General features: G+C 45.0%; 1 protein-coding gene across 1 annotated transcript; it reads left to right on the top strand.

Moving 5' to 3' along the window:
- Positions 1–977: 977 nt before the first annotated feature.
- LOC311135051 (leucine-rich repeat-containing protein 4-like) lies at positions 978–3,014 on the top strand (the record flags this gene model as incomplete). The annotated part of the gene is made up of 1 exon (XM_084168914.1): positions 978–3,014. One exon carries the CDS (start codon positions 978–980, stop codon positions 3,012–3,014), a length of 2,037 nt encoding a protein of 678 aa, XP_084025040.1.
- Between the last annotated feature and the right edge of the window lie 9,803 nt (positions 3,015–12,817).

Below are 12,817 nucleotides of genomic sequence, written 5' to 3' on the forward strand. Positions count from 1 at the left end.
GCACGCGGCAGGCTGCAGCTGCTATAGCCATGGCCAGGCAAGCCAACGCAGGGAGAGGACCAGAAGAGAAGAAAGAAAAAGAGAGTAGAGGGGGATGACTCTGTCAGGAGTCCTTTAGCTTTTCTCTCTCTCTCTTTCCCCATCCATCAGAGCGGGGCTAATCAGGCACCAGCTAGCCTTCGGCAAAGTCACCGAGACGGAGGGCTCTCAGCCGACACACACACAGAAACACACACACACGCACGAGGACCTGCCAGACCGGTGGATTTTTTTTGTTGGTATTCTGTCATTTTTTCCCCTTCTGCTCAGTGTGTCTGGCTTTTACTGCTTGATGGAGCAGTGTGATTCGTCAACAGAGGGGCCGTGTGTCTGCGGGGGAGAGGAAGAGAGCCGGGGGACGCCAGTCACCTGCTTAGCTTAACCCACACGGCCTGTCCTTTCCCACCGAGCCTCTAGTCTCTACACGCTGCTCTGCTCCACTCTCACCACCGGCTAACAGGAGACATTTTGTTCCATTAGTTAACACACAGACATTACCACCACTTTCCAGAGGAAATTTCTGTTTTTCCATGGAAAGGGAATTACACATGACTCTGGTTCGTGATTGTTTTTTGTGATATTCAGAAAAGAAGAAGAAAGGGACCGTTTCAGAACTAATGTGGTAGGTGATCACTGCAAAGCCTTTCCTCTGCTGCTGCTCTGCCTTCACATAATCTCTCTCCCTCCCCCTCTTCCCCCTCTCTCTCTTCCTCTTGCCCCCTATCACTCTCCATCTCTCTTTCTGACTTCCTCTCTCCCTCTCTCCCTCTCTTTATCTTTTTTTCTCTTTCTCTCCCTGTCTATCTATGTGTAGCGTCTCCCAGTCCCGTCGATGGCGTGGCGAATCCTGTCCTTGCTCCAGCCAGGGTAGGAGGGTGGTGCGTCCTCCTCTAGCGTCCGTCTCCCCCCAACATGCTGAATAATGAGCCCTCCGCAACATGAGTACTGTGGGCCGGGTTTCTCTGCAGCCCACCTGGAACGCAGCCCTGCTCGCCCTGCTAGCCCTCACCATGGTGCCAGCTTTCAGTGTGTGCCAGCCTGCCGGCCTGGGTCCTCCCCCCAACCCCCAGAACTGTCCGGCGGTGTGCTCCTGCACCAACCAGATTGGTAAGGTGGTGTGTACACGCCGTGGCCTGGTCAAGGTGCCCCCCGGGATCCCCACCAACACCAGGTACCTCAACCTGATGGAGAACAGCATCGAGACCATCCAGGCTGACACCTTCAGACACCTACACCATCTGGAGGTGCTGCAGCTGGGCAGGAACGCCATCAGGCAAATCGAGGTGGGGGCCTTCAACGGCCTGACCAGCCTCAACACTTTGGAGCTGTTTGACAACAGACTGACGGGGATCCCCAGCGGGGCTTTTGAGTACCTGTCCAAGCTGAGGGAGCTGTGGCTGAGGAACAACCCCATCGAGAGCATCCCCTCCTATGCCTTCAACAGGGTGCCCTCTCTGATGAGGCTGGACCTGGGGGAGCTCAGGAGGCTGGAGTACATCTCTGATGGGGCCTTTGAGGGCCTGCAGAACCTCAAGTACCTGAACCTGGGGATGTGTAACCTCAGGGAGATGCCTGTCCTGTCTCCCCTAACGGGCCTGGAGGAGCTGGAGATGTCTGAGAACACTTTCCCTGAGATGAAGCCCGGCTCTTTCCGCGGCCTGCATTCGCTACAGAAACTCTGGATTATGAACTCTGGGATCACCATGATCGAGAGAAACGCCTTCGATGACATCACGGCGCTGGTGGAGCTGAATCTAGCCCATAATAACCTGTCGTCTCTCCCCCATGACCTCTTTGCCCCGCTGCAGTACCTGGTGGAGCTCCATCTCCACCACAACCCCTGGAGGTGTGACTGTGACGTGGTGTGGCTGTCCTGGTGGCTAAGGGAGTACATCCCCACTAACTCCACCTGCTGCGGCCGCTGCCACTCCCCTGCCCACATGAGAGGACGATACCTGGTGGAGGTGGACCAGACTACATTCCAGTGCTCTGCTCCCTTCATCCTGGATGCTCCTAGGGACCTTAACATCTCTGCAGAGAGAGTGGCTGAGCTCAAGTGTCTTACGGCCTCCATGTCGTCGGTCCGATGGCTGCTTCCTAACGGGACCGTTCTGACCCACGGCTCAGCTCACCCTCGGATCTCTGTCCTCAATGACGGAACGCTCAACTTCTCCAATGTTTTGCCGTTGGACACGGGTGTCTACACCTGCATGGTGACTAACATGGCAGGTAACTCCAACGCCTCAGCCTACCTGAATGTCAGCAATGCCGAGCTCAACACCTCCAACCTGTCCTATTTCACTACAGTGACTGTGGAGGTGCTGGAGCCCACCATAGAGGAGACCCCCAAACCCAAACCCACTGTCCCAGCCTCGCCCTCCGTGTTCCAGCCCGTCTTCATCTCCACTCCCACCATGCTGCTCCAGAGCACCCAGACCCCCCGCCAGGTGTCTCTCCCCACGGCCCGTGGCCCCATCCACCCCTCAGCCAGCCTGGATGAGGTCGTGAAGACAACTAAGATCATCATTGGCTGCTTCGTTGCCGTGACGCTCCTTGCTGCTGCCATGTTGATTGCCTTCTACAAGCTGCGTAAGCGGCACCAGCAACGGAGCACGGTGGCGGCAGCGCGGACCATCGAGATCATCCAGATGGACGAGGAGGTTCCCGAGGTTCCACCAGCCAGGTCGGGTTCTAGCGAGTCTGAGGAGACGGGGCTGGCTCTGCCCACCATCTTAAAAACAAGATACATCTCATCATCCTCATCGTCCTTCCACAGAGACAGAGACAGGGACATGGACAGGGACAGAGCTGCTTACGGGGCTCACTGGACCCATAACAACCTGGGAAACTCCCTGCACCACTCATCCAGCCGCCAGCATCATCAGCAGCACCACAGACTCATCAGCACCATCTCAGAGCCCTATGTCATTAAGACCACTCACACCAAGGAGAAGGTCCAGGAAACCCAGATCTGAGGGACTCATGCTGGCCTTACTATGGATCTAACTGTGTGGATCTAACTGTGTGGATCTAACTGGGTGGATCTAACTGGGTGGATTTCTATATAGATCTGACTGTACCCCCTCCTCTTCTCCTCTCCGCACTGCTCACCAGTCCATGCAATAGAATGCACAAAGAAGACGGTAACTTTCTTTTGTACAAAGTGCAAAATGGAGACAGTTTTTTCTCTCTTGTACATGCTTATACATAAATATAGAAATATCAAAAATATACATCTATATAAATTAATCTACTATGGGGACGGTGATGGGATTATGTATCAAAGAAGAAAGTAAAATGTAAACTATTTTCTAATAACTTGTAAGTTCTATTTAAAAGCTAGAGATGTTGAGATGCTGTGATGGTATATTTGTATTGATTGAGGGAGGAGCTGTCTTGAGGAAGGCTGTTCTGTTTGTTATTTACACCATTTGGAATTCAGTAAAACCCCTTTATACCCACAGCAGTTTATAGAACAACAAGCCCTAACATCAGATCAGTCTTCACAGGCTAAGCTTATAAAAGCACCAATTTGTACTGTGCCAAACGTTACACATGCAATAAAGGACTCTGGAAGATTAAGAAAACCAACAGCCACATCCAAGCAAAATCTAGACAGAAAGAGAGAGTCATTTGTCGAGGGAGAGCTGTAGAGAGAAGAGCGTAGATTTTGCTGTTCAGTAGCTATCAGCCAAATGCTTTTAGACTGCAGTGAATTTCTGCAGCTAAGGTTTAACCTTTTGTTTACTGGAGCCAAGCTACACATCTATCTAAAAGCCAGCTCTTTATGTTACTGAATCTAAACCTGTTTAGTACGATTGCATTCATTTTATCCCAGGTCCCCTTGGCTAAAATGAAGGACAGGCTATTATGAACAGAGATTTGGTGTGATTACTTCATGCAGATTTAGGTTGCATAAGGTATTGTTATTTTTTTCTTTTTTTCTTGGGTTGTGACATGCTTCTTAATGGCATGTGTAGTGTTTAGGGTTAATGTAGTGATGCATTACAGCAGTTATCTGTCTGCTCTCTGTAAGGGCTCGTTCTAATGGTAATCCCTCACAGTTACAGACGTGGTGCAGAGAGACTGGGGTTTGCTGACCAATCTTCTTTTGGAAGAAAAAAAGGAGCAGGGTTGAAATTAAATGAATGTCTGGACATTGGGTTTGTTTCTCTATGGACTTAATTGAAAAAGTAAAATTGTTTTTTATTTTCCTTATTTGGGGTATTATTTCGAGCAACACTATTTTTATTGGGAGTCTATAAGTAGGCTACAAAAAATAAAACCTTTGGTTTGTATTTCTCTATTCGGAGACACTTCAACGTGCCATTCTTTTCCTTGTCCCTCTTGATGACAGTGTGGAGATTCTCTACCCTCCTCTTCCCCTTTAATTCCTATGCATTTCGTTTCCACTGGTCCCTGTCAGTGAATGAGTCTTTAAGTGAGGCTGTGTACAATGCTGCATTATCCTCCCTCCCACACTGGAGCTCTATGAGAGGGCCTTCTGATCTCTGCTGCTTCACATTGCCGAGGGGGTTAGATAGACACACACACACGCTGAATGCCAAATCAACCTCCAGCCCCTTCCCCATAGGCATTCCTGTAGATGTAAAAGGCATAGGTACAAGCAATATGGTAGTAGCCACTTTGCCCTAGGTGGTATTTTCACTATATGCTCACTATGCTCACACTCATTCAATCCTTTCAGATCTACAGGGGTGCATAGTTGCTAGGGGGGGCAATTTGGGGTTCAGTAACAGAGCTTGGGTGCATCCCAATAATCTAAGATGGCTTCCTCTTCTTATACATTTTCCTACTTGCCCTGATGTGAGGGGACTTTACGGGTGAATGAAAAGTCTTGGTACTCTTCCACCAATTGCTTTCCTCGTGTCCTGTAGTGTCACATCAGTGCAAATGAAGGAGACAAGGAGAGAAAGCTACTTTAGATCATTGAGATGCAGCCCAAGAGGGAGCAGTAAGGAGGCAATACTTTCCAAATGCAGTGGTACAGTGAAATATATTGTACATCATTGAGGGAGTTTGCATATGGTTACATTGTCAAAAACTAATTTCTGAATGAAAATTAACCATTCCTTTTACCAGGTAACTGCCAAAATAAAGGAAACACCAACATAAAGTGTCTTAATAGGGTGTTGGGCCACCATGAGCTAGAACAACTTCATTGCACCTTGGCATAGATTCTACAAGTGTTTGTAACTCTATTGGAGGGATGTGACTCCATTCTTCCATGAGAATTTCCATAATTTGGTGTTTTGTTGATGATGGTGGAAAACACTGTCTCAGGCGCTCCTCCAGAATCTCCCATAAGTGTTCAACACACACACACACACACACACACACACACACACACACACACACACTTAAAACCCCCTATGGCAGAGATCATCAACTAGATTCAGCTGCAATATTTTCTTGAGTGGATGGTCGAAGGGACGGAACATAATTACAAATAATGTAGACTGCAAATTGACCGCAAGTAGCCCAAACAGATATAATATTTAACTAAAACATCATAATTTCAAACCTTACTTACATTTGTATACGATCACGTGTCTCTATAGTATGCGTGGGAATATTTGGGAACACATTTTTTACATTTAAATCACTTGGAGCTGATTTCCTGGTGTTTTTACAGTCTTTTATGACACCCCCCCACCACCCCCCCTTGGCAGGCAAAATAAAACCACCAGTTTGGGCACCCTGCCCCATGCTCCTTTTAGACCCCTCTTTCAAAGTCACTGAGATGTTTTCTTCTAGCCATGGTAGCCAAAATAATGGGCAACTGGGCATTTTTATACATGACTCTAAGCATGATGGGATGTTAATTCCTTGATTAACTCAGAAAACCACACTTGTGTGGAAGCACCTGCTTTCAACATACCTTGCATCCTTCATTAACTCAAGTGTTTCCTTTATTTTGGCAGTTACCTGTACATCCCCTGTGTGGGAGAAGAAGCCTACAGTGTAATTTATATTTAATTACTCTGTCACGATTTCACAATGAAAATGAATCATTCATGTTATCACCAGCAATAAGCTTCCACAGTACATTCACAATGTGTGAGGGTTTCACCATGTCTTGTCCTGCACTGATTAAGCTTCTGAATCACCATGATGTCACACAGTTGAAAGGTCAACCATCAGAAATGAGTTTTTATGTTCTGTGGTGACTAGTGCAACATCACTTCGACCTCTCAGCTGCCCCTTCAGATACTCTCAGTCACCATCTCCTCCTTTCAGCACACATACAGACTGCTACTGTTTCCTCAGCTCAGCTCAGAAAACCAAATGTCACTCAGGGCCCAGAGGGGAACAGGTAGACAGCAATGGAAGCATTGAAAATGTTCATGTTGCTCCAAATGAGACGTTTCTCGGTCTATTTCAGTAGAAAAGGGGTAAGAATTAAGCCATTCAATAATTACTGAGGCATTCTGCTGCCAGGCTTGGAGGGGAACATAAAGGCTGTGTTTAAATCCTACAGGCATCAATTGGACTGGCCTCATCACTGAGCTGGACATATCCTCTCTCAGCAGGCAGAGGGTACAGATACACTGCCACCTCTTCCTTGTCCTCTTTTTCATCACCTCCTCCTCCCACTCCTCCTCCCCTTCCCTTCCTACTCTTCCTCTTGTATCTCTAAATGCCTAAATCACCTACATATGATACATTCATAATGCATTACAGACAGCTGGTTCCTAGAGAGTGTTACTGACTGTTTTCTATCCCATCTGCTCCTCAGTGTGTGTGTGTGAGAGGACTGTCTACAGGTGTGCTGGTGGGAGCAGATGTGACCATGTATTACTGGGTCAACTGGATGCTTTCTGTCGTTTTCTCTGCAGGGTGCATAAGAACATATTACACTAGAGTCAGACACTCTCCCTTTTCGCTCCTCACATCTGAATGCTTATGTGATGGGTGTTTTTACTGCAATAAAGCAGCTTCTTATGTTTGTTGAATGTGTTCTGTTGAAAGGAAAGTCTTCTCCACATTTCTTGCTATTGTGTGTGGGTGAAAGATATGTTACCTTTGAGAGACCATTAACTCTGTCTGAGGCCTTTCATGTGGGGATTAACATGTTGTAGGCCAGGTATATCCAATCATGATCCTGGAGGGCCAAAACATTTCTTATTTTCATTTTCTCCCTCCAATCAGGGACTGATTCAGACTTGGGGCACCAGGACACTGAACTCTCTGGCCAATCAGTCACAATTATGATCAATGATCATTAAGTGCCAGATAGAAAAGAAAAGCAGGTATTTGAATAGCTCTGCTCTAGGCCCTTGTGAAGAGCTGAAAGGTTTGGATATGTGTCAGCAATATGGGAGAGGTAGAGCTATCATCATATAATGTCATATCTACTGAAGTGTCTTTGTCTATTATATAGGTTAAGGGTTGATTTGTGATTATGCATTAGTCTGCAAACACAAGAGCCGAAACAAAGGCTTGCTGTGACAACGTCAGTAGTGCTAATATGACACAGCTCCTCTCTCTTATCAGTAGCAGTGGAGTCTGTCATGCATTCAGACGGTGCCTGCATGTTGCCTTGTTGCAAAATGAGCTATGAAGATGCCTTGTCATAACTGTTATCAGTCCCTCTCCCTCTCTCCCCTCCTCTTTGTCTTAAGCTAATTGACTTAAATCCAGACTACTCATCCAGTCAGCCCTAGATCAAACTCTATCTCTCTCTCTCTCTCTCTCTCTCTCTCTCTCTCTCTCTCTCTCTCTCTCTCTCTCTGTGTTGGTTTTATGGTTGATTAACTATAGCAGGTTTCCCACCAAAATGATAGTAAAGACTTACAGTAGTTTTCCAGATTCAAGGTACACTATATTGTCACATAAAAGGAATAGAAATACCTGCATACAGTGGCTTGCAAAAATATTCACCCCCCTTGAATTGTTCCTATTTTGTTGCCTTACAACCTGGAATTAAAATGGATTTTTTGGGAATTTGTATCATTTGATTTACACAACATGCCTACCACTTTGAAGATGCAAAATATTTTTTATTGTAACAAACAAGAAATAAGACAATAAAACAGAAAACTTGAGAGTGCATAACTATTCACTCCCACAAAGTCAATACTTTGTAGAGCCACCCTTTGCAGCAATTATAGCTGTCTCTTGGGGCAAGTCTCTTGGGGTATGTCTGTATAAGCTTGGCACATCTAGCTACTGGGATTTTTGCCCATTCTTCAAGGCAAAACTGCTCCAAATCCTTCAAATCTCTGGAAGACTGAAACAGGTTTCCCTCAATAATTTCCCTGTATTTAGCGCCATCCATCATTCCTTCAATTCTGACCAGTTTCCCAGTCCCTGCCGATGAAAAACATCCCCAGAGCATGATGCTGCCACTACCATGCTTCACTGTGCGGATGGTGTTCTCTGGGTTATGAAAGCTGTTGGGTTTGCACCAGACATAGCGTTTTCCTTGATGGCCAAAAAGCTCAGTTTTAGTCTCATCTGACCAGAGTACCTTCTTCCATATGTTTGTGGAGTCTCCCACATGCCTTTTGGTGAACACCAAACTTGTTTACTTATTTATTTCTTTAAGCAATGGCTTTTTTCTGGCCACTCTTCTTTAAAGCCCAGCTCTGTGGAGTGTACGGCTTAAGGTTGTCCTATGGACAGATACTCCAATCTCCGCTGTGGAGCTTTGCAGCTCCTTCAGGGTTATCTTTGGTCTCTTTGTTGCCTCTCTGATTAATGCCCTCCTTGCCTGGTCCGTGAGTTTTGGTGGGCAGCCCTCTCTTGGCAGGTTTGTTGTGGTGCCATATTCTTTCAATTTTTTTATAATGGAGTTAATGGTGCTCCGTGGGATGTTCAATTTTTTGAAACAAGTTATTTTATTCATTTCACTTCACCAATTTGGACTATTTTGTGTATGTCCATTACATGAAATCCAAATAAAAATCCATTTAAATTACAGGTTGTAATGCAACAAAATAGGAAAAACGCCAAGGGGGATGAATACTTGCAAGGCACTGTATGCTCCTGAAGACTGCATTATTCAATTGGAATATTGAAATCTATATTTCTATTCCTTTCGCATAGGATATGGAAAATGAGAACCAAATCTCAAATGTGGAATTTTCTTTGGATACAGTACCAATCAAAAGTTTGGACACACCTACTCATTCAAGGGTTTTTCTTTATTTTTACTATTTTCTACATTGTAGAATAATAGTGACGACATCAAAACCATGAAATAACACATATGGAATTATGTAAACAAAAAAGTGTTAAACAAATCAAAATATATTTTATCTTTTAGATTCTTCAAAGTAGCCACCCTTTGCCTTGACGACAACTTTGCACACTCTTGGCATTCTCTCAACCAGCTTCACCTGGAATGCTTTTCCAACAGTCTTGAAGGAGTTCCCACATATGCTGAGCACTTGTTGGCTGCTTTTCCTTCACTCTGCGGTCCAACTCATCCCAAACCATCTCAATTGGGTTGAGGTCGGGGGATTGTGGAGGCCAGGTCATCTGTTGCAGCACTCCATCACTCTCATTCTTGGTCAAATAGCCCTTACACAGCCTGGAGGTGTGTTGGGTCATTGTCCTGTTGAAAAAACAAATGATAGTCACACTAAGCGCAAACCAGATGGGATGGCGTATCACTGCAGAATGCTGTGGTTGCCATGCTGGTCAAGTGTGCCTTGAATTCTAAATATATCACAGACAGTGTCACCAGTGAAGCAGCCCCACAACATGACACCTCCTCCTCCATGCTTCACGGTGGGAACCACACATGCTGATATCATCCTTTCACCTACTCTGCGTCTCACAAAGACACAGCGATTGGAACCAAAAATCTCAAATTTGAACTTATCAGACCGAAGGACAGATTTCCACCCGTCTAAAGTCCATTGCTTGTGTTTTTTGGCCCAAGCAAGTCTCTTCTTAGTATTGGTGTCCTTTAGTAGTGGTTTCTCTGTAGCAATTCAACCATGAAGGCCTGATTCACGCAGTCTCCTCTGAACAGTTGATGTTGAGATGTGTCTGTTACTTGAACTCTGTGAAGCATTTATTTGGGCTACAATTTCTGAGGCTGGTAACTCTAATGAACTTATCCTCTGCAGCAGAGGTAACTCTGGGTCTTCCATTCCTGTGGCGGTCCTCATGAGAGCCAGTTTCCCTATTGTGCTTTATGGTTTTTGCGACTGCACTTGAAGAAACTTTCAAAGTTCTTGAAATATTCCATATTGACTGACCTTCATGTCTTAAAATAATGATGGACTGTCGTTTCTCTTTGCTTATTTGAGCTGTTCTTGCCATAATATGGACTTGGTCTTTTACCAAATCTTCTGTATACCTTGTCACAATACAACTTCTTGGCTCAAACGCATTAAGAAGGAAAGAAATTCCACAAATTAACTTTTAACAAGGCACACCTGTTAATTTAAATGCAGGTGACTACCTCATGAAGCTGTTTGAGAGAATACCAAGAGTGTGCAAAGCTGTCATCAAGGCAAAGGTTGGCTAATTTGAAGAGTCTCAAATATAAAATATATTTTGATTTGTTTAACACTTTTTTGTTTACTACATGATTCTATGTGTGTTATTTCATAGTTTGGATGTCTTCACTATTATTCTACAATGTAGAAAATAGTAAAAATAAAGAAAAACCCTTGAATGAGTAGGTGTGTCCAAACTTTTGACCGGTAGTGTATATGTACACAGACAGATATTAAGTTATTGAAAACAGACCGATGCTATTGTTCTTTCAGAACAGCAAAGGAAAAGATGTGACAGAAGATGAACATGTTTTTCAAAGACTATATTCCTGTAGAATCAAAGCGTGACAAAAGCACCATGTGCTTTGTGTGTGTTTCCATGAGCCCTGTCCTTTGTCCCGGGTCAAAGCAATACAACATCACAAACACTTCACAGCAGATCAATGGGAGAGCTACACACACACACTCCACATTCACATGCACTTGCACATGCACACGTGCACACACACACGCGCACACACACACACACACATTTGTGGAGCAGTGCCTGTACAATTGGAAACTGTAGAGGTGAAGTGAAACATATTGGATTACTGCATGAATATCAATACAGTAATCTGTCTAATTTCATGTAATGAAAATACTATACTTGCCTTTGAGTGTGAAGACCTTTAGCCTTCTCACAAATTTCACCCAGAACTCCTCTCCTATCTATCAGCGCTGACCCAGTTCACTCAGAATACACCCCCCCACACACACACACCACCATGCTGTAGTGGGCCATAGTGAACTCTCCTGCCAGAGGCAGCTTTGAATAGGAGGTGGAAGTTGCACATGTTGACTGGTGCCAGTGGTAGTGTGTGTGTGTGTGTGTGTTTGTGAATGTTTGTGTGTGTGTGTGTGTGTGTGTTTGTGTCTGCATGTTCTCATATTTGTGATTTACCATAGACTTGTACCAAAATCTCTGCTACAGCGACATGCTACAGCTGGTTTGCTAAATATTTGATAGACATAGAAATATCTGCAAATGTGACCAGCACAGAACAAGGCAGATCCAATACATTTCAAAAGTGATTCATGCACATCCAACAATATTCCAGGTTCAGGGAAAGTCAAAGAAAAGTCTGAAGAAGACCTTGCAGTCAAATCACTGCATTAGACTTCTGTATATGGGAGCCTACAGTACGAAAGTGTTAAGATACTTCTATTTGCTTCAGTATCTCAGTGAAAAACAGTATTGTGCCACCCAGAGCACACAGGAACACTCACCATCAATCCTTCACCTCCTCACCCCAATCTCCCCCTCTCTGAGTAGGATGGATGGTGACTCACCTCCTCATTCTCTCTCTCTCTCTCTCTCTCTCTCTCTCTCTCTCTCTCTCTCTCTCTCTCTCTCTCTCTCTCTCTCTCTCTCTCCCTCTCTCTTTCTCTCTCTCTCTTTCGCGCTCTCTCTTTCGCTCTCTCTCTCTCTCTCTCTCTCTCTCTCTCTCACACACGCACAAACACACACACACACACACACACACACACACACACACACACACACACACACACACACACACACACAGTGGACATAAACAGCATAACTCATACAAACCGACCAGTACAAAGAACCTCTGTAACTGAATTAACCAAAAGGCCAACTCTCTCTCGCTCCCCCTCACACTCTTTCTCTCTCTCTCTCTCTACATCTCTTCTCTCTCTTTTAAGGTTTATCAACAAGTCACTAACTGTCAAATCTCTGAACAACACAGTTGCAGTTTTGGCAGTTGGTCAGTTTCTCTTTCTTCTCCTTTAAACTTGACTTCCGTCTCTCTCTTTCATTCTCTGACCCCTGGCAATAACATTCAAGGCTTCTGGGTTGCCATGGTTTCACTGGATCCCCGTGTTGTGATTGGTTGTTGAGGGATGTGATGTCTCTCTCTTTCTCTCTCTCTCTGTGTGTGCTTGTATGTGTTGGGGGGGAAAGGGAGCTGTGTCCAACCCTGACACACACACACACACACACACACAAACACACACACAGACGAGTAATACGTTTTTACTTTTTTTTTTATCAGAGTGGTCTATTTGTCAGTAGTGTTGAGGCTGTATTGTCCTCTGTTATGTAGTTGGAGAGGAAGAGAGCTGACTCAATTCTATCTCTGTATGGGGACTGTTTGTCCAAGGACACTCTAATGTTCCTTTTCAATCACCAGACCATTAAAACACACCCACACTGCAAACGCATGTTTGTTTGTCTGTGTGTGTGTGTGTGTGTGTGTGTGTGTGTGTGTGTGTGTGTGTGTGTGTGTGTGTGT

The sequence above is a fragment of the Coregonus lavaretus genome (assembly GCF_964263955.1).
Source record: "Coregonus lavaretus genome assembly, chromosome: 9".
In the NCBI taxonomy this organism is placed as follows: Eukaryota; Metazoa; Chordata; class Actinopteri; order Salmoniformes; family Salmonidae; genus Coregonus; species Coregonus lavaretus.